Raw genomic sequence first — 21,858 nt, 5'->3', positions numbered from 1 at the left:
AGGTATGCAAAGGCTGCCACTATGAATGCTACAGTATTGACGTGATGCCCACTGGGGCCTTACCTGCACCCTTCTCGGCTGTTGACTAGGTACCACCCACCTCCACAACATATGTAGTGATGGTTTCCTGGGACCTGGTGGCTGCACCAAGGTTTGCGAGGAACTCCTCAGTGGCTTTGAGTGGTGCTTGAGTAGCAGGCCCTCCACCTGTGCCAGCATGGTCCCTGGCCACAGCTGCAGCCCTTTGTCATGCATTGTGTACCAGGTCTGTGGCACGGTGTCAGACCTGTTTGTAGGTCGTGTCCCGGTGTCCCACATTGTTGAGTGTTCTGCCCACAGAGCAGTGCTTTCCTGCAGGTTTTGCTGGCTCCTTCCCAACATTACCCTGTGATGGGATCTGAGGGTATCGATGATTGCAGCAGTCTCAGCGTCTGAGAAGGGCAGGTTGCATCTGCGGTACATCCCACCTGAATGACATGAACAGGGGAACACATCATAGGACCGCATACATTGGCCACCATTATGTACAGAGCTTGCACATCCACTTTTGCTAGCACTATTCACCGCTAATACCCACGTCGCACCCCTGCCATCTTTTAGTACAGTATGTGTGTGGGTATTGTCAACATACTGGCATTACAGCATGCATTGCCCTCCTGATCCTGATGTTTGATGCCCCCCCCCCCCAATGAGGACCATTAATGTGCATAATCCTCCATTCATCATTCACATCACACAGCACATGCAACAGCTGGGGACATCACAGAGGTTCCTCACCAGGGAATACCAGGCCATCAAACATCTACCATACACCTATAGGCTATAAGGCCAACTCTGTACGTGGTGTCATGCATACTCGTCAGGAATGACCTCACTGTTGCATGCAAGGCAGTTATGGACTCCATATTGCTGGGACTGCTGCACAAGTGCAAATCATGCTGTACTGTGTTCACACACACACCCTCAACCTGGTCTCTGTCCTGGACTGGACTTGTTGGCAGCTCGCATGTGTGTCACACACAGTCACCCTGCGGTGGAATGATGAGCACCCTGTCCACATCAGGCAGGGTAGCTATCTAAACCTTTGCAGGCGTAACCTGGCCAGATGGATGGTAAACAGTACATACACCCTTGGGATACCATCTGTGTTCCTGCTGCCTGGCATGCACATGGGCCAACTTGTGGTCTAGTCATATGGCTGCTCAGGACCCATAGCCTAGTAACCTGGGATGGTACCAGGACTACCAGAAATGGCCTGACCACTATGATGGACTCTGTTGTTATGTGTCCACACACATCACTGCCATTGACTGCTGGGTATCCCCTCTGGGCAACGTTACAGTACCATGTCATCCAGCCTACATCCAACAAATATGAGAGTGCTACTATAGGTGCATGTGGACATTCCAGGAACATCTGGGGTACACAGTAACAGAGAGCGGTGCATACGTGGTTTAGGGTGACCTCCTCATAGGTGTCTGACATCTGCAGTACACAGATGTTTGCAAAATGGGTACATGTGCTTGATAGATGTAGACCACCCTGCCAGACAAATGTGTATTCCCGCACACCAGGGGGACAGTATATGATGGTTGTCCACAGAGTGTGGGAAATGTGCATGTGACATACCAGACCCCTGGGGACACAGTAATGGCACATGAATATCTGGTACTGTATCCATTCCCTTACATTGCATGCTCAGTATGTATGCACTGCTGCTTAGCCAGAGCTAGCATCTCCCCACTACCTATAAACCTGCTATCCTGCTGCAGGGCCTCACCAGGTATGCTAGCCATAGGTGTCAAGCATTCAGATGTAGGTGTGAGGTACATACCGACCTAGCCAGAATATTTCAGGAATGGTCAGGGAGACCTGGACAATCTGTGAAATAATCCTGTATGACATTGGCAGACTGAGATGCGCTCAAGGATGGTGCATGATGTGATATGCCAGCTGTATCCACCAGTAAATACTGTCGGTGTGAAACCCCTGCACTGCCTCAGTAATAAAGGAGCCTCAATTCTCACTACTACCACCAGTGAGGGACGTACACAATGGGAGGATGACAAATACACACACAGTAAAATACAGTTGCCCTTCAGAGCACACAGAGATCACAGCATCATGCTGTCCTTCAACATTTTTCCAGTTTCTTTGGGCTTTTTCTGATGTACTGCACATGCATATGGGACTTGCGTTCCCATACATACCCAGTACATCAGTGCTTTGCAAAGGAAGCAGTGCAGAAAATAAGGTCTCTGTTGCTCCATTTTTGTTTTCTACTTTTTTATGTACAAAAAAAAATGTCAGTTGGGGGTAGGAGAGAGAGACAGAATGGAGGAAATGCAAGGAAAATCAGGTAAGTGTCTTTAGTTTTGAATATGTATGTGATTTTCCTGATATTTTCTCCATCCTGTCTCTCTGCTATGTCCAGAGTCTGGATTACATTTTTTTTATTTTTGTTAAAAAAAATTAATTAATTAATTAATTAATTAATTAATTAATTAATTAATTAAATAAATAAAACTACAATATATAACAATGGAATAAAGTCAGGGCACCTGGACCTTTTTCCATTGGTATTTGCTAGGATTTACAACAGGCACGCTGATTGGGCTGAACAATCAGCGTACTCGTTTTGGAATATCATTGACCAGTCATTGTATAATTTACATGACCTCCCCTAGGTGCTTTCATTACATTACCGTGGGGTGAGACTATACTGTATGGGACACTTGTGTTTAAATGGGGGTTTTCACCTTATATCTCCACTGACAATGGGAATTTGGACCAGCTACACTACCCTGGTTAACAAATATTAATTACTACATCATTAAATAAAATAAAAAATAATATAAATCTGCTTTTCCATGTAAAAGCTGAATGGCTTGTCTTGGTATTCAAACTGTGCACCTACTACATGCCAAGCCAGGACTCTAACCACTAAGCTAACTGAACTGTGCAAATTTCAGCTATGCATTTGTATATAGGATTGTGTTTCCCTGGCAAATCAGTGACAAATCATTGAAGACTGCAGTTAGAAAATGTTGAGGGACATTTGAGTTTCATACATCATACTCTTCAGAAAATCCAAGCTAATGCAAGACCTGCTATTCTATCAACTTTCTAAGTTTGTAAGGGCAATATTTAAAAACTGTTCCCTATTTTTGGGATTTTGTATGAAGTGTCCGAGGACACTTTTCTTTAAAGTGCCATACAGCACTTTCACAATGCAGGGGTTGTGTCACAGTACCTGTCACACACTCACTGCATTGCATTCAGTTGCCATTCATAATTTCAGTGTCCATGGACACTGTTTTCTAATGTAAGTGCCATGTGGCACTTTCACAATGCAGGGGGTGTGTGACAGTACCTGTCACACACCCTTTGCATTGATTTCACTTGCCATTCACTATTTCAGTGTCCGTAGATACTGTTTACTTTTGTTTGTCAGTGCAGGAGGTGTGTTATAGATCTGCGTGCAGGAGGTGTGTTATAGATCTGCGGGCACTGCAACACATCCCCTAGCACTCATTCAGTATCCTTGTCCACGTCTCTGTCTCAGTAGCGTGCCTTCATTAATGTGTAAAGTGCGCTGCTGAGAGGGGGATGCGGACACAGACACCATTCACTCCATGTAGGAATAATGCTATTCCTACACAGAGTTTACTGAATCCTGGGGATTGTTATGGATGCATTAAAGTCATACTGCAGTTGCTGCAGATGACTGTGGAACATATCACTAAAAGAAGATTGTCATGCATTTCATAGGTTCAGAGTGTGTACTAGGCTAATGGACCTGGAGCCTTTACAAGCCTAGCCCATAGAAGTGCCCTGGTATTGTGCCGCCCGACATTAGTTCCCAGTGTCTCTTATCGAGTAGAGCCACTGGAGTGATCGCTGGGGTGAATTTTCTATTTCCCATCCACTCATCAAGATTTCACTTGAAGAGGGCCAGTGAAGTTCTCTGATTGATATGTATGAGAAGTCTATTCCAGAGCATCGGCAGTCTCTGGATTATGAACCTGTCCCTCCAGCATGTTCTGTTAACTGTGGTAATGGGGTTGAGGTCTCTGGAGTGTATGGTGCAGAAGGATTGGGATTTCCTTAGATGTAGCATTTGTAACAGAGCTAGGTCATATATGGATTTGTAAGTCAAGCAGAGATTGCCTCTTAGCAGACGATATGAGACCGAGAATAGCTGGAGTTTTTTGAGTCTATCCATGTAGGACATGTGTTTAAGGCCTAGGATCCTCTTTGTGAGGTACTTTTGTGGCCTCTCCAGCTGTTGCAGGTGTCTAGTGAGATACGTGCCAAATGAGGCATTATACTCGATGATTGGTCTAATGAGGGAAGAGTAGAGAGAGATGATGACCTCTTTCTTCCTGGATGCAAAACCCTTGGCAATGAGATGTGCCACATAGAAGGACTTTCTGACCACAGTGGCAATGTGGTGGTCGGAGAGGTTGCTGTCAATCTGTATCTCCAGATCTCTTATAACACCTTCAGTGTTCAGTGGGTTCCCATCAATGCGGTAATTAATGGGAACTGAGTTTTTCCCAAAGGGGATGACGACACATTTTTTTTGGCATTAAGCTTAAGGCCATGGTTTCAACACCAGTCATTGGTCTCAGTGAGGCCTTTCTGTAGGATATCTGCATCACATGGGGAGTTAATAACGGTTCCCAGCTTGCAGTCATCTGTGAACTTGGTCAGCCGGAGTCCCTCTGTGTTGGTCAGGAGTTCTGAGGAGTAGATGCCAAATGGGAGAGGACCCAGTACCGATCCATATGGGACTCCACTCGTGACTGGTTGGCAGTCTGACTTGGAATCTGCTACTTTCACACTGTGCGTTCTATCTGTGAGGCAGTTTGCAACCCCCCTACTGATATAGGGGTTGGTGCCTGGTTTGGTGAGTTTATCAATCATTCCTGAGTGAGGAATGGTATCAAAGGCCTTGGTAAGATCGAGGTAGGGTGTATGAACTGCCTTACCCCTCATCCACAGCTCTGGTGACTGACTCAAAGAAGTCAACCAGGTTGAGAAGGCATGATCTACCTTTCACAAAACCAAATTGTGTGGGATCTAGAGTTTGGAGATTCCCTATATCCTTGTTAATTAGGTCCATGATGATGCACTACATAGCCTTACATATCAGACTAATCAGGCTAATGGGGTGATAATCTCCAGGGTCGGTAGTCACTCCCCCTTTATGGAGCAGGGTGACTGTTTTAGTGCACCATTCGGTAGGGACAAAGCCTGAGGTGACTGTGAATTAACAGGGCACACAGATGTGGTGCCAGTTCACTTTGTAATTCATGTAGACCACAGCCAGGAATATCCTCGGGTCCCATGAAAGCTGTATTCTTGGCCTTGGACAATGCAGTTTTAACCTGTGCTGCAGTAATGCTTGGTGCCTGCCATTCTTCCAGTATTGTGATTGTTCCTTTGGGGGGCAGAGAGGGGTAGAGTCAGCACTGAATCTGTTGGTCAGTATGGTGGCTCAATATAGGAAGTACCATTGTGCAGTAACTCAGAGCAAATCTGGGTATTGCCATGGAGATTCTTGATATAACTGTAGAAGTCGTTGTGGTTGTTTTCAGTGTCTGCCGCAATTCTGCCCTCATAGCTGGCTTTAGAGATTTTGGTGAGAGGTCTCCATGTTTTGTTGAGGCTAATAAGGGAGTTTTTCCAGTCTTGGGACTTCACCTTTTTCTGCAACAGTTTCTTCCTTCTGCTGTAGAGTTTATTAATGGCAGGGGACCACCAGATCAGTTTCCTTTTTTTTTTGGAGGAGAGCGTCTTGATTCTGTTGGGTATGGCTAGTTCCATTCATTTTACGCACATGTTCGTACAGTGCTTTGGTGTATGATTTGGTAGTCATGCATTTATTTTCCATTGGCATGAGTGCCGTGAATTTAGCCACCTCTGTTTTTAGGAGCCCAAAGTCAACTTTGGAGAAGTTTTTCATGGTGGTTACCTTTGCAGGGGGTGTGGGTGAGATATGGATTTCCATGGTGATTAGTTTGTGGTCAGATCTAACCAGGGAGGAATTGACTGTTGGTGTAGAGCAACGGTTGCCCATGTTAGTAATAACTAGGTCAAGGATGTTGCTTTCTGTAGTGGGGATAAGAATGAGTTGGTCCAGGGCATTGGAACTGATGAATTCCAGGATGGGTTGGGCCAGTGTATTGGTTCATGAGTAGTTTTCACAGTTGATGGAAGGGTAGTTCAAGTCACCTAGTATGAGAGTGTTGGGTTGGATCTTAATAGTTTCCAAGGTGCTTAGGAATGTGGAGTGAGAGTCTTGGGACTTGGTTGGGGACCTATAGCAGGCTATGACCAGAATCGCCGTCTTACCCAGTGTTAGTTGTACCTGAAGTATCTCAGATGCGTTATGCTGGGCTACTAGTCTGGAAGTGTGCATATCATTTATGCATATGGAGACACCACCATCATTGGAGCTTCATTCCATGTTCTGATGCCGAAAGGTGTGGAATGAGTCGATGTTTTCCATTTCGAGGAGTGCTTCAAGCAAGTGCATTTTGAGATTTAGACTTCTAGCATTGAGCAGCATGACCCTCAGATTGCATTTATTAATAGCTGTTACAGTGGTAATTTGTTCTTTGGAACACTGCCTAAAAAAGGCACTATAGGAGTGGCAAGAGCCTTAGCCAGTACCCGGAAGCCCAGGGATGACAGATGCAGACCATCTCTGGCAAAGCATCAAGGTCTGTCAATCATGTCATCCCAAGCAGACAGATACTGGATCCCCTTAGAATGACACCAGAAACTTAGCCAGATGTTGAAGTCAATCTTTTTCTGTTTGCACTGCGGTATCATTCTGGGCAACAGTAGGATGCTGCTCAGGGCTAGGGTCATACCTACTTGGGCCACATAATCCGAGAGCTCCACCATGTCTCTTTTTATGTAGTCGAGGGAGGTACATCTCAGGTCATTCACACCCACATGGACAATGCCATAGTCATACTTGTGCTTGTTGTGGAGTGACCTGAGTGCATGTGTTATGTGTCGCATCTGATAGACAGCTGACTGTTACCTTCTCCTTGTTCAACCTAGTGAGTGGGACATCAGTGTGCCTCACTATTGAGTCACCTATGATTATTGTATTGGGCAAGTTGTTTTGCCTTAGGGGTATAGGTTGAGGGGCGCACTGTGTAGGTGAGGTTTGTGCTGTGTTGTGGTGGTCGAGTGTGTTTCTGCCTTGGAGGTCTTTGCTATTGATGTAGATTTCTGTTGAGAGCCTCCGCGAAGGTGGGTGCGTGATTTGTGTTTTTATGTGAGAGCTGTGACGGTGGGTGTTCTGCAAGGCTATGTGCTCCATGTGATGTGGGACAGGTGTTGACCTTCTCCTCTTGACCAGCTATTCTGGTCTTGGCTGGAGAGTGCATGGCTTCCAGTTTGGAGATACAAGTGCATCTCTCACAAGTCTGAGTGCTGGGAGGTAAGATGAGAGGGTTCTCTGTGTACATGAGGCAGTTGCTACACTTCCTCAGAATGCCCAAGTTCACCAGGTTAATAGGAGAAAGCACAGGGAACTGACCTTTAGACATGCCAGGAGGGATGGTTATCATTGCTAAGTACTGGATCTGTTTCCTTATAGGAAGTCTAGTGCTGATAGCACTTGTGTGCTGCAATAATTGCTACAAAGAGCCTGATGAAGTCTAGGTGACTAAGCTAATTAAAGTGCAAGAGAGAAGAGAACTAGCAACATCTAAAAATTATAGAGCAGACTTTCTGGCACCAGTAATAGTTTACCCCTGGCTTAGTGGTGCTGTGTGGCATGCAAACACGGGCTTTTAAACCAGAAAGTTAAAAGGGAAAGAAAAACTGCCCGAATGGACAATAAACTACAATTTCTGAGCCAAAAACCACTACTCTTATGGTAGATAGGCTATCTAGTTCTTACCACTCCCACTGATAAGCTGGAAAGCTTCCCTCTAACACAGAAAGGTCTGGGGAACTCAGAAACTTGCAGAACAGTCCTGAAATACAGTACATCTGTATCTGGACTACTCTAGTAATAGAAAAAGTGGGAAACAAGCTTAGAACTTGTTTTTGTTTGTTTGTTGCAGAAAAAAACAGCTAAAACAGTAATAAAAAATACTTTAAATGCAGTGCAAGCTAACATGCTTGAGTGTGTAGCAATATTAAAGCAAATACAGTTAAAATAAATGCAGTTAAATGAAAAAAAAACTTAAATCAAGTGCAGAAAGCAGTATAATCAGAAAAAATCAAATCAGAGGTACTTAATGCCTCTCTCTCTCCTTTTTGTTGTTCTTGTCTGCAGGACGCCAAAACCGGATCCACAGAGCTTAAAAAGCGCAAACCCGCTAAAATACGGGCTTTTAAACCAGAAAGCTGAAACAAATAGAAAAACTGCCCAAACAGCCACTGAACTACAATTTTTGAGCCAGAAACCACTCCTCTTGTGGTAGATAGGCTACCTAGTGCTTACCACTCCCACCAATAAGCTGGAAGGCTTCCCTCTAACACAGAAAGGTCTGGGAACTCAGAAACTTGCAAAACAGTCCTGGATACAGCAAATCTGTATCTGGACTACTCTAGTAACAGGAAAGGTGGGAAACAAGCTTAGAATTTTTTTGTTTTGTTTTTTGCAGAAAAAACAGTTAAAACGGTAACAAAAATACTTTAAATGCAGTGCAAGCTATCACACTTGAGTGTGTAGCAATACTAAAGCAAATACAGTTAAAATAAATGCCATTAAATGATAGAATAGCTTAAATCAAGTGCAGAAAGCAGTATAATCAGAAAAAAATCAAAATTTCTCAATAAAAAGCTACTCATGGTTATTTATGTGGATTATGGAACAGAAGTTAAATTATTAGACATACTGAACAAGCAGCTCTTAGCTTTGTCTTCTAAAATATTTAAACTGACCTTGTTTACTCCAGTGATACAAACAACTTTGTGTATTTAGTATAAAATGTATGGCCTTTAGTAGATAAAGAGGTGTTCTATGATTGTGACAAAGAAAGTATGTTGAGTGTTTATTTTTTTTAATAAGGACTTGTCCGATGAATGTATTGTCTGTTGATAATCTATATAAGTCATGCTATAAAAAATGTACGCTGAAGTGTTTATAAATTGCCAGATATTGTACGGAATAATATACTTCTTACTGGTGAATTTTATCAACAGAAGTGGCAACTTATTTGCATTTTGGAAAAATGGAAATATTGCTTTTAATTTATGAGAAAAGAATGTAAATTAATAAACATGAACATTAATATTTTTACGCTAGGTTATATATATCTGTCTACAGCAGGTTTTATATTACCCTAACTCATTCTGGTTTATAAGTACATGATACTTGTTTTTTTATTTTCCTGTATGATAAGTCATAATATGATAAATCTTGTTAGATGCATTTCATTTGTCTCTGTATTTTTTTTATCTTGTTTTCTAAAAGTAGTATGCATGTGTGTGTGTGTGTGTGTGTGTGTGTTGCTTAGTCTCACCATAAAAAAACAGAGTTAAAACAATGTCAGATTGCTCATTGGGCATGAGAGTGAGAGAAAAGGTTTGGATGCAACAAAAAGAGAAAAATCTGAATCATCCACAAGTGATGGCCCTTCTTAGCCCAGCTCTTGTCCCCACCTGAGAGTGTGGTTATGGCCAGGCCAGTAGGGAAACGGAGAGTTCTGTGAGGCAAGGAGTATTCTGACACTTAAAGATGGGAAAGGACAAAAATAAATAAATAGTAATAAATGCTTCACATTGCCTGTAATTAACTGTTAATATTTTGGTATGTTCAAGGCATAATGACATTACTGAGTTAATGTACAAAAGACTGACCTTTAATAGTCCTTGATCCTCACTGTCTTTAACAGTGAGAAACGTCTTGTTTGGCATTATTGTAATGTTATTAGGGAAAAAAGGCAGTTCTTATCCATTTCCTTTAACATTTTTGGCACTAAAGATAAATAGCTAAACTTTGACTTTGCTTATGTTTAATTTCAGGTAAAACGGAATGGTGTGTCACAGAAACTCAGCTTGGAAGAAAGAAAGAGGCAAGAGGTAAGGTTTTTCTGTAATGGTTTGTGACTGTTTATTAAGAGAAGTAAATAAGTTTGTGAAGATGTCATGGTGAGAATGCAACACTTTTGTAATGTCAATACAGAAGAGAAATAACATTTTTATTAAGACAAGTATGCATCTCAGTTTTCATATTGAATTTTCATGCTGAAATGAATGTCTCTCTATTAAACATTATTACGATACAGAAAATAACCTCATAGAATATCCCCTAAGTAGCAATATTAACTGTGTGGTAAATATACGATATGGTGGGCTATATTTGGTTCTTAAATTAAAAACCTCTCTCCTTAGCAAAAGTCATAATTTTTAAATCATTATTTTTAATTTTTGTCATAAATGTGTGCAGTGAAATGCCTTTAACACAGGCCATCTTAATTGTTATACCGCTGAAGATCTGCTCTGTATCTTTGTATAATCTAAATTAAGTAAGATGGTACCCTTGTTGTTCTGCACTGCCCCTTACATTGGCAATAAAGATTACCAGACCCATATGGACCACTGCAGTATACCACTGATAACTCATTTTTTTCTCTTTATATACGGTGTTTAGTAGCACTTTCTGTGGTTTGCCAGCTGTATAACCAGGTGGCACTTGTTAATTACATTTGATGTTTATTAGCCCTTATTAATGTCTGATGCCTTGCTCCAGTAAGTAAGCCTTCTATACAACTTCACACTGATTTATTATGTAGGCTACCAAGCCAAGTAAATTGTCAAACTTATCTGACAAAGTTGCTGTCATTCTTGCTGTGTGGGACCCTGTGGACCACTGGGCAGAAGAAGCATAGTTTTGTCAGCTGCAGAAGCCATTCTGACTGGACTAGAGCTCTGATTTAAAACGTTCTGTATCAAGAAAGGCAGAATGCACACAATTCTATGAAACAATCTTTTCTAGAGCTTTTGCTCTTTAAAAGTGTTATATAGGTTGACATTCTTATGTTTCTTTTATGGGCTGGCTTTGTTGCATTGAATACATTTGAACACCGTTTGCATTCAGTGATGACGTAGCCTAGATTTTCTAAAACTCTATGATCTGCTGTTCGCTCTTCAAAGAATATCCCTCAAAGCTGATAAGAGGACTAGTAGTGTTTTTTTTCCCTCAAAACATTTATGTAGAGACGCTAATGCATTTTGATGAAAGCTGATTTTTCTGGTGAGAATTAGTTAAAAGAGCTTGGTTTAGGGTAAGACTTGTCAATCCTGTTTGAATGAAAAGCTAATAGTTTAATTGTTCTCCATTACTCATTTCATCCTGTTCAAGGCTTTGGGAAACTAGAGCCTTTCTTTGCAAACAATGCTTGTAAGGCAAGGAGGAGTCATCTTTTAAACACTTTTATTAAATTAACCCTTAAGACATAGGCAAACATACGTTAATATAAAACACAAGAAAGCATATTAACATTGTCCGTATACATACATTATACGTGACATATGTTTTCTTTCTTTATAACTCTCATCAGTCCATTACATAAATTGCTTTCCGGCTTTTCCTTAAATTTCACTTCTCCTCCTCTTGAACATTTTTCTGCCTGCATTAACACAATTTCCATTTATTTTCTAATGATTCCGCTTTCACTTCTTTTATCTCTTTTACAATATTCAGTGCTTCAAATATAGTTGGTTTAGACTTCGATTTCCATTTTCTAGTAATTGCTTTTTTGGCAGCCAACAGAATTAAACTTAACAAGGCCTTAATATGTCTAGGCAATTTAGATCCTGTTTCCCACCGCAAAAGATAAATTTCCTTAGTTATAGCCATTTTATCACGCAATATTTCTGACAGAGTACTTGGTAGGGAATTTTTAAAATCTGACAGTCACATTACAGTCCCAAAATATATGTTCCCATTTGTCTCTTTCTTCCCTTTAACACTTCTAGCATTTGCTCTCTGTCCAAGGAAAAATTCTTAGAAGTCTGTTTGGGGTATAAAAATGCCTATGTAAACAATTCCAGAAAAACTGTAACCCTTCTGGACTTTTACTTGGAAGCCATGCATATCCCCTCCCATTGTTCCTTTGTAAATTGCTTTTCCAGTCTCTCCTCCCGGTCTTTTCTAATCTCCTCAGATTGATTCTTGTAGTTATTGTGAAATATTTATATGCCCTACTAATTATCCTTTTTTAACAGCATCTTCATTCAACTAAAAACAGTACTAGAGCTGGTGTTTCACTTAGGATTCCCCTATTCTTTTGTCTTTGTCTATACTCAAGTAGTCTCTGGTAGGGAAGGCGGCCTCTAGTCTGCAGTCCAAACATTTTCTTGGCCCCATCCCACTGTATTACCTTTCCTTCTCTGCTGATTTGCTCCCATTACCTTGATTCCTTTGTCAGTTTTCTCCAGTAAGTACCTCTAATTGCAGTCATCCTTATTGGCAAAATCTCCTTCTCTATTTCTTGTGTTGGCTTAGTTCTTAGAATACTTTATTATACTTTATGAATATAATATTCTTTATGGTTGTTGTTATTCTCCTTATGGATGGTACATCCAAAATCCTACTGTCTCCTTATTTCTTGAACTCTTCCCCAAGCTTCACCATCATCACTTTCCACTTTGAATTGTAGCTTTCTGCATGTGTTGTATCTAAGAGCCATAACTGTGTAGCTCTACAATATCCCTTCAAATCAGGTAATCCTAAACCACCTTGTTCTTTTGGAAGGATCAACTTGCCCTCTTTTGCTCTCAGATAAATTCCTTCAACTTTTCATTGATTATTATCCACAGCTTTGAGTAGAATATGCCGGACGTATATAAAACTAAAGGGACTAAAATCATTTTCACTGCTTATATCTTACTATCCATATCCATAAACAAGAGCTTCCAGTTTCTTAATTTTTGTATTTTTGTTTAGTCTCTTTTGTTATATCTCCTTAGCTGCCATAACAATTTTTTGTAATCTTTACTCCCAAATATTTAATCTCATAGTATTCCCATAGTATAGGTACTGCTAAACCAACTTTTGTGTGGGTCCATATTTTACAGCTATAGCCTTTGTTTTATCTTCATTAATTTTATGCCCTGAAAAGACTTGAAACTGTCTCAAAATGTTCCACAGCACTAACATGTCCTCTTCTGGATTTATCAGGTATAAAATAATATCATCTGCAAATAAAGCCAACTTTTCAACCATGCTAATATATCCTTGAATTTCTGCAAGAAAAAGTCCTTGATATCATTCCACTCCATGTTTGGGAACACAAGCTTGCTAACAATCATACACATGTACATGCATGCACATATTTAGAGACCATGGAGCTGCAGAAGGAGAGCAGATAGTAATGGACACATGGTGCATGTGTGGAAAGTCTGCAGCAATATGAATTGGTTCCCTGTTGAAATGGTGGCACTCAAAATGCCAAGTGCCAAGAAGCCAAAAAAAAAGGCAGAAAACCCAAGAAAGGAGCGCATCTCACAAACTTATATATACCAACTTTGTGATTGCCATACCTAGGAGAAAAGTTAATATCCCAAGAAATGGCCATCTCAGACTTAGTAGAAGTCCATTTTTTCTGCAATTTAATCACTTTTTTGGGACTCACTCTAGAGGTACCTCACTTTTCAAATGGTTACCATATAAACAACTATACCACTTGGGTTGCCATGATGGTTTGTTTGCAAGCCACAGTTCTACTGTTAGGATCCCTTACTTCACTTCCTGGTGGTCATTTCGTTTTTTGCCTGACTAAATATTTTTTTTTCTGTAACTTACTGCCTGCATTTTTGTTTGATAAGAGTACATTGGTCTGTTTGCTCCTAACCATCACTGTTTCTTTCTGTGAATGTCACATGTTCCAGTATTATTGCCAGCAAACATCCCCTGTTATTGTTTGCCAGTTGCTTCTCTTCACTGCCTACAGCTGAGGTTTAGCAAGTGTTAGTTTTCTTGTTTATTTCTGGCTATACATATGAAAACTGTGCTTTTTCTGATTCAGCCCACTATCATCAATTGTTCAGTAGTATGGAACTTTTAATGTACAGATTATCCTGTGTCCCTTAAGTACATTCATTTCCATTTATATACTCTTGATGTCTGCATTACTTTTTTGTCTTACAGTGTTTGTGTATGGTGCTGCTTTATATTGTATTAGGGTGACTTGTGTGGATGTGTTAACTGTTTTTCATTTGTGGCTGTGGACATTTAAAATTATACTTTAGGCATGGTAGACCTTTAGTGGCTGCTTGAAGTAGGCTTTCTGCAACTCTATTTTACAGCCATGTGCTCAGACAAACTACTCATCATAAAATTTTGCATATGTGTGGTGATAACTTGACTCTTATCTCAAGAGGAACATTCTTCTATATGCACAGGCATTGTTCTTATGTTTTTAAGTGCCTAGCCAAGGCTAATTTAAATTGTTTAATGTAAACATTCAAGCTGTGGAGAAAAATGCTGTTTAACACCCAGTCATGAGAAGTAGTTAGTCTTATTCCAACCGCTGTATATAATGATACTTGGTTACCCAGTACCATGGTAGTAATATAATGTACCCTAGATATTGGCGATCACCCATGTTCTCATTGTTCCGTACTGGAAGTAAGAAAAAAAAAAAGTAATCTGGAAGTAAAATTTCCAACTGCACTTAAAAAAAAAAAAAAAAAATCATTCATACTCTGCCTCTGTGACTGGCAGCCTCCCACACAGTATCAACCCACACTGCAGTGGGCACTTGCTTGAAGCTAATAACTGTTGAAAAACATTGTCAGCATCATTACACTGTTAGGTAAAACAAGAACGTACAAAAACAATTCTTACCATCTCGCATCCACTACACCCCCACATCTATAAATCTACTAAGTGCAGGCTCATGTAGTCTCAGGGATAAGAAAACACTTCCTTACCCTTCCTGTTCTGCAGTCTACTCATTTAAATGGCTTTCTTTGAGTAAACACATGAGTAAGTGAAACTAGTTGGATTTCCATTTCATCAGAACACAACTTCATGATCAGAAGCCTCAAACATCTTAGATATCAGGGCAGATTGTCAGCCCCATCTCTGTACTCAGTCTCTTATAGGTTCCTCTGTGGAGATCTGCATCTTGAAAGATCCAGCCCTCTGTGGCATTCTATTGCTTTGCAGAACAAATGGTACCTTAAATACAGATAAAAGAAGTAAACTTTCATCACAAAATAACTAAGCCTTCAGTGGATAATTAAGGCACACTTTTTATAACCGATTTACATCCTAATGTATCGCAAACCTGTGTAACAAGCTTCTGTTGCATGTTAGGCCGACTAGCACCCTTGTTTCCATCAAGGTAAACCTAGATAATCTCACAGGCAAAGTTGTCAAATCACCATCATCACTGCTTGATATGTAGAGGTTCTGAATTTCCACATTCCTAAAAAGAAGGCATGTCTTCTCTTCTCTAGACAACTTTAAAGAAATGCAAATGCTGGTTTTATTTTTTTTGTCATATTGCACTTAGTATGTTTGTAATGAAGAATGAGTAAGTGGTCATAATTGCAGTGTGTTTCACTGTTTAATTTGCTTTGCCTGAATGTTTGATACACCAGATGTAGGATCCTGCCTCATGAGTTGCAGCACTGACAATCTACTTCTAAACAGTGATTTCTCACTGTAAAATCATCCCTGGCACTGAACTGTTCAATGACGTTACCATGGCTCATGAACAAAGACCTTATAAGAATTCCTGAAAATCTGGAGCAAAAAAATTTGTCAGTGTGCTGATCTTAGTTATAATTTGGTCGGCACAAGCTTCATTATAAGTGATCCTGGACTCTTATTACTTATGCTCCTTCTCAGTACCTCCAAAATGTACTGCAGTTCCTTTTCCAGATGTAAACTATAAATCTTTTAAGATCACCTTCAAATGAGTTTTGCTAATGTAAAAAAAAAAAAAAGCACAGCACATTTTTATATTTGTAATCACTTACTAATAAATACTAAGATGAAGTTTGCCCTTTTCATTATCTGTGGGGGGGGGGGGCTCAAAAATTGTAAAATAATAATTAAAAGCATAAAACCAACAGCAGCTGTTTAGCAGTCTAGTAGTTTTTCCCACACAGGCACCTTTTCAAAGTAAGTTAAAAGAAAGTATGTAAATAAATAAAAGCACAGGAGTTTATTATTATTCATAGAAATGATCTTTGATTTTGTGAGCCCCTAAAACAGTGTAATCAGCATAACAAAACCCAAAGTCTTGTATCGTTGCTAGCATCAAAGCCACATAAAAAATTAAAACCAAAATAATTTCAATGTGGGGAAACTGCAATATGGAAACTGGGTATTTATTGTATATACAGTTATGCACTTTGTGAAATTCACATGACCAGATAATGTGATATACTGCAATGAAAACAGTACAAATGCATGAGCCATTTGCTAAAAAAAAAATTAAAAACGTGGCAAAAACTTTAAATGACGTTTGAAACTGATACTTTCATTTTTAATCCAGGTATTTTGTCTGCTGCTAAACAAAGGTGCCATTTCAATTCTGTTACCTCTAAAATGTTGTTCAAATTAACATTCATGTGAACCTGATCTACCACAAGGAATAAAATGCTTAAATAAGGCATTGGCGTTGTCTTTTTAATAGCCATTCCATGTTCCAGAATTTAATGTAATAATCTACAAATTATCTTATAAACATAAAAACTGGTACGACAGACATTTTGCAACATAAACCTCTGCCATTGACTTGCAGTCATGTCTGTTTTTTTGCACTGAGTTCATCCTAAATGTAAGTTTCAAAATCAAACCTTCACGTATTAACCTACATGCCCTGCAATTAGTCCATGCTGTCTATTGGATGTCAACCCAAATGATCTGTTGTCGATATATGCTAACAACGATTCTAAATTGTTTCTTTTTGAATTCAGATTTAGGCTCATTCCCATGTTCTGCTGTCAACTCTGAATTACCCTGTATGATCTACTAATTCTACTTCAGAATGTTAACTATCCAGTGTTAAAGGAATCAAAAACATTGGGTCTGTATTAGAACATCAAAGTTTCAAAACTTCGAATGTTCTAATATTGAACCCTACTCAGCGAAAGCTGAAAACATCAAACATACAGAACAACAAATTTTTTCCTAGGGAAAATATTCACTGTTCCAAAACACATAACACACAACACAAGCACACCAAACAAACAGCAATCCACACACATAAACCTAAAATCTTACACCTTAACCCTACACTAAACTGTACACACACCACTAACTATCCACTTACCTTAACCCAAACCCTAACTCTAAGGTCCGTCACTATCGCACAATCACCTCACCCGTGCCCTAACCCTAACATCCACACAATCGCACACTTACCTGACACGTGCCTTAACCCTCATGTTCACACAATCACACACATACTTAACCCCGCGCCCTAACTCACCTAACCCACCCTAACCCTCACGTCCACACAATCGCGCACATACCTAACCCGCACCCTAACCCTAACTAACCTAACCTGCACTTAGTCGCACACCTACTTGAACCCAACCTGCAGCTTTCCACCACAGCACAAAATACCAAATCAACAGAAATGGACAACCAAATTCTTTCCCTAGGAAGAAATTTGGTTTTCTGTTGCATTGATATTTTCAGCTTTCGCTGAATAGGGTTCAATATTAGAACATTTGAAGTTTTGAAACTTCGATGTTCTAATATAGACCCAAAAACATTATGTATGTTTTCATTGTTGTATGCCACATCATTTTTCGTATGACTTTTTACTCACCTGTTAAATGGTGTTTTTAATGTAGTTCAGCAGTTCTGAGGAAGTTCCATATTTTTTGGAATGAAAACATCATCAGCACGCAGTGAATGTTCCTGCCAATAGAGTGTAGTGCCAGGCATTCCAACTTTGCTTCCACATGTTGCAGGGATCTTAAAAGTGAAACAAAGTGTCAGGTTTACCATTGAAAATCGATTGTGATGATCTTATTTTTCTTGGTGAATGCACTCTTGTAACTTACACCATTTTCAGCATTTTGACCCCTGACCTGTACAGCATAGGCATTTCTCAAGAATATATAATGAGTCTGGTTCTAAAGTTAATATTAGTGTGTTCACCACACCTCATGTTGTTGTTGTTAGATCCAAGGTTGTTGTTATAAATTAAGATATTCTCCTCATAATATTAGTAACTTGGAATCCCACAGGTACACATATACTAGGGAAGTAATAGTCAGTTCTCACAATTCATTGAATTTATGCTGAGTGAATAAGGTTGCTGCTATGAGGAACATATCTGTTGTGACATCAGATTTCTTGAAAATAAGAGACAGAGGTTGAGGAGGCAGAGTTTCTAACATGGGGGTTTGCCCCATCTTTAAAAATAAGCTTTATCAAATTTACATAGAATGTGTTTTCTTGCTGTTTATTTGAAGCACATTCAGTGAACTCAGTTTCAAAATGTGGGTCCATATCCAGGTATCAGAAGCCTCTGTGGGAATAAAGAATTGAACGGGTGATGAGCTTCAATCCACAAAACAACAGCCAGCAAAAGTACAAAATTTTAATTTAACTTAACGCCTCAGCAAAACCTTCAAAGAGTACATCTCTTTGTACTGGTGAAAGGGTGATGAGCTTCCTTTACTTTTTGGGAAGGTACCTACTACGACACCCATGACTCCTCTTTGCCTTGCTGTTAAGGTTGAGGAGAGGCACTGGGGCACAACAGATGGTGAAGGGTGGTGAGGGCACCAAAAATGCAACTAAAAGTGGAAAAAATGTAAAATTCTCTAAAGATGAGGTGTACATTAATATATGAGGTGGTGTTTTTCACAGTGCTGGCTCTATATAGATTTACCTGCTTGATTTGTGCCGTAGAATTCCACTGGCTTTCTTTGTAAGCATTTGGTAAATATGTATGTCTTTTACAGCATTTGCTATGAAAATAATAAATGTTTACGTTATAGTTAATCCTGAATATTTCTTTCTCCCATTTTAGGCAATTTATGAAGTGATCTCATCAGAACAGTCCTACTTGCGAAGTCTTGAGATTCTAATTCGGATGTTCAAAAACTCAAAAGAACTGAGCAACACAATGACAAAAACAGAAAAACATCATCTCTTCTCTAACATTTCTGATGTCTATGAAGCCAGCAAAAAGTAAGTACCAGAAAAGAAATGGACCTTATATGAGCAGCCTAAACATCGACTCGCAGATGAAGTGTGTGTATATTCTTGCAATTAAGAAATGCATTTCTCTTTGAGCATAGTTGATATTTTAAATCCTGTTGAGGAGATAAGAGTTTGCATAGGTTCACACACAAAACTGTTGGGGAATGAGGCAACATATGATCTTTAATTAGCTTTTTGGAGACTGCAGATTACATATAGGTTAGTTTGAGATGGAAGATTGTATACTCCGTATAACTGTTTTCTTGTGTCATGAAGGATGAATACATTTATTACAGGCACTTTGCCATATCATTTGTTGCACAGGATAGCAGTGAAAATGGCCATCTAGCTGCATTATGGATATGGCCTTTGTTTAATGGATTATTGCTTGTGTTATTTGTAAAGTAGTGACATTAAAGTGGAACTAAACATGATGCTGGCAGGATACAAGTTATGCAAAACCTTTTTTGTTGTTTCCAGTTTCAGAAAGTACTGATTTTTGACAATAGTGAAGCCTGTAAGTGCCATAAAGCTACATAATGGGGCAGAATGTGATCCAGGACTGGATTTTTTGATTGGCAAGGAGACAGAGTTGTGCACTGTGAAATATCCAACTGAACTCTGTAATCTTTGGCATCTTCCGCAGTGTGGCAGCTATTAGTAGGCTGGCTGTATTGTATGAATCTCTGTAGTCAAAAGATAATGAAGAAGAGGAAGAAGTCACAGACATAATGAGTTTAATGCAGTGTTAAGGTCATACGTGCCATCTATGATTTCACATGCTTTAATATTTGGTTGTTCAGAAGAAAGGATAGCTACTATGCCGTGGTCCAGTAGCAGAACGCAGAATGAGATAGAGGTGATCTGATACATTTTTTATTGGACTAAGATATGTAGTGTAATAAAGCTACCCAAGGCCTTCATCAGGAGGCCCACTGTTAGTTTCTTTGAAGAAAGATTACTCTAAATGCTTGCCCTTTTTATCATTTTACTACTGAACATCAGCATTAACTATTGTGTATTATTTAGGAAAAGGCAAAGCATAATCTGTTAGCAGTATGTAGTTTGGTTTGTCAGTTAATTTAGATAGGTTTAATAATTTTTTGCATTTATATGAGATATGGAGTTTGAAATTCTGTCAAAGGACCCCTATGCAGACTATTCCGAGTGGCATTGGCTCCTAAATGATGGTACTTTATGTAGTAAGTTCTGATGCTGTGTCTATCAGAGATCAACTTTACCAACTAAATGCAACTGACAGCTTGATTAAACTTTTGCTAATGTATTTTGCATTTCAACATTTTATATATACATGTAAACTAATAAAAATCAACTAACTGAGATTCTGACCACTGCTTGCATAAAAAACACTAAGAATCAAAGAAAAAATACAGCCACTGTGGCAGGTACTGACACACATGAATAATCTCTTTCTTCTATAAAAATAAAGACTTTATTAGAATAACAACAACCATACAAATGTGATTTAAGAACCCAGCACTATATCTCGTGATAAAAACAACTAATAAATAAAATGCAATTCTTCCTATCCTTCAAAAGATGAAAAATGGAAACTGCTTCATTTAAGCCTGGTGTTTTATTGGGTTTCAGAAGTATTTGTCTGTATAATTCCTTTTTAAAAAAGATTTATTTTCTTCCTCTGTGGCCAAATTTCAGTTTTCTTCAAAAAAAAAAAAAAACTTCTTAAAATTGGAGCATGCTACAGAGTAGTTTGCAAGTGTGTTAGTCACGTCCCTTGTCCATATGACATACAAATGATGGTAAATTGTACTTTTTAATGCATTTTCTTCTTCCCTATATAAAATGTAGAGCAAGAGGTACAGGTTACCATATAAACCACTCTTTTAGTGCTACAGTTAAATCTGCTTTTACAATAAATAACTTTATTCCCTGCCCAAATTGATATTCATGTTATTTCCATTGCTTACAACTACCACAGTTACCCATTGTGTTATTTACACTAGTAATACTAAGTATACTACCTCTCTGGAAAATTAATCTCTAACTTTTAAATTGCCTATACTTTTAAAGGTAACTATGGGGTATTCACCCATGGAATTTCCAGTACCTTTCGATACAACCAAAATTTGCTAATGTTTAATAACATTCTGTAACCTCCCCATGTCAGAGGAAAAACTAAGACAAAAGCTATTACCTTAATTATTGTTTAATTTTACTCCTTTTGCTGTCCATTCCTGCCTTAAAATAGGGACAAATCTAGAATCTCTGTGTTCAAAAATTCCTTGTTTTATATCTGCCACAAATTTGCTAGGATTTCTCCTTTCTTTAAACTTTCACATTCTATGTGGAAGTATCATCATTTGAAATCAGGATAGTCTGACAAATTGCCCTTTTGCAGCATTCTATTTCAGCCACATTGAATATATACGGGAATACATGTAAATAACAATTACTAAATGTATCCTTCCTGTAAATATTAGAAACCAAGTTATCATTGTTCATGTTTTTTACTAAATGTAAATCTAAACAAAAATGAATTCTGTAGACCATGTATGTGTCAATGTTAAAAATGAAGTTCTACTGTTTAAATAAAACATAACATTGTTTAAATATTCCAATGTCCCTAATTATTTCAAAAAGATATTGTCCAAAAATCTGACATATAATTTGTTCAAGGGCACGAACTCCTACTCTAAAATAAAATCTTT

The 21,858-nt window shown here is 39.0% G+C and overlaps 1 protein-coding gene across 1 annotated transcript in view; it reads left to right on the top strand.

Moving 5' to 3' along the window:
- Window positions 1-21,858, top strand: part of ARHGEF26 (Rho guanine nucleotide exchange factor 26) — a 1,375,009-nt gene that overhangs the window by 410,819 nt on the left and 942,332 nt on the right. The window contains exons 5-6 of the mRNA XM_044070517.1: window positions 10,006-10,062; window positions 18,996-19,156. Of these exons, the coding sequence (XP_043926452.1) occupies window positions 10,006-10,062; window positions 18,996-19,156 (218 nt within the window). The remainder of the gene's footprint in view (window positions 1-10,005; window positions 10,063-18,995; window positions 19,157-21,858) is intronic.

This window comes from Protopterus annectens, chromosome 4.part1, assembly GCF_019279795.1.
Source record: "Protopterus annectens isolate FY-2018-M chromosome 4.part1, PAN1.0, whole genome shotgun sequence".
In the NCBI taxonomy this organism is placed as follows: domain Eukaryota; kingdom Metazoa; phylum Chordata; order Ceratodontiformes; family Protopteridae; genus Protopterus; species Protopterus annectens.
This window is presented reverse-complemented; position numbering and strand designations above follow the sequence as displayed.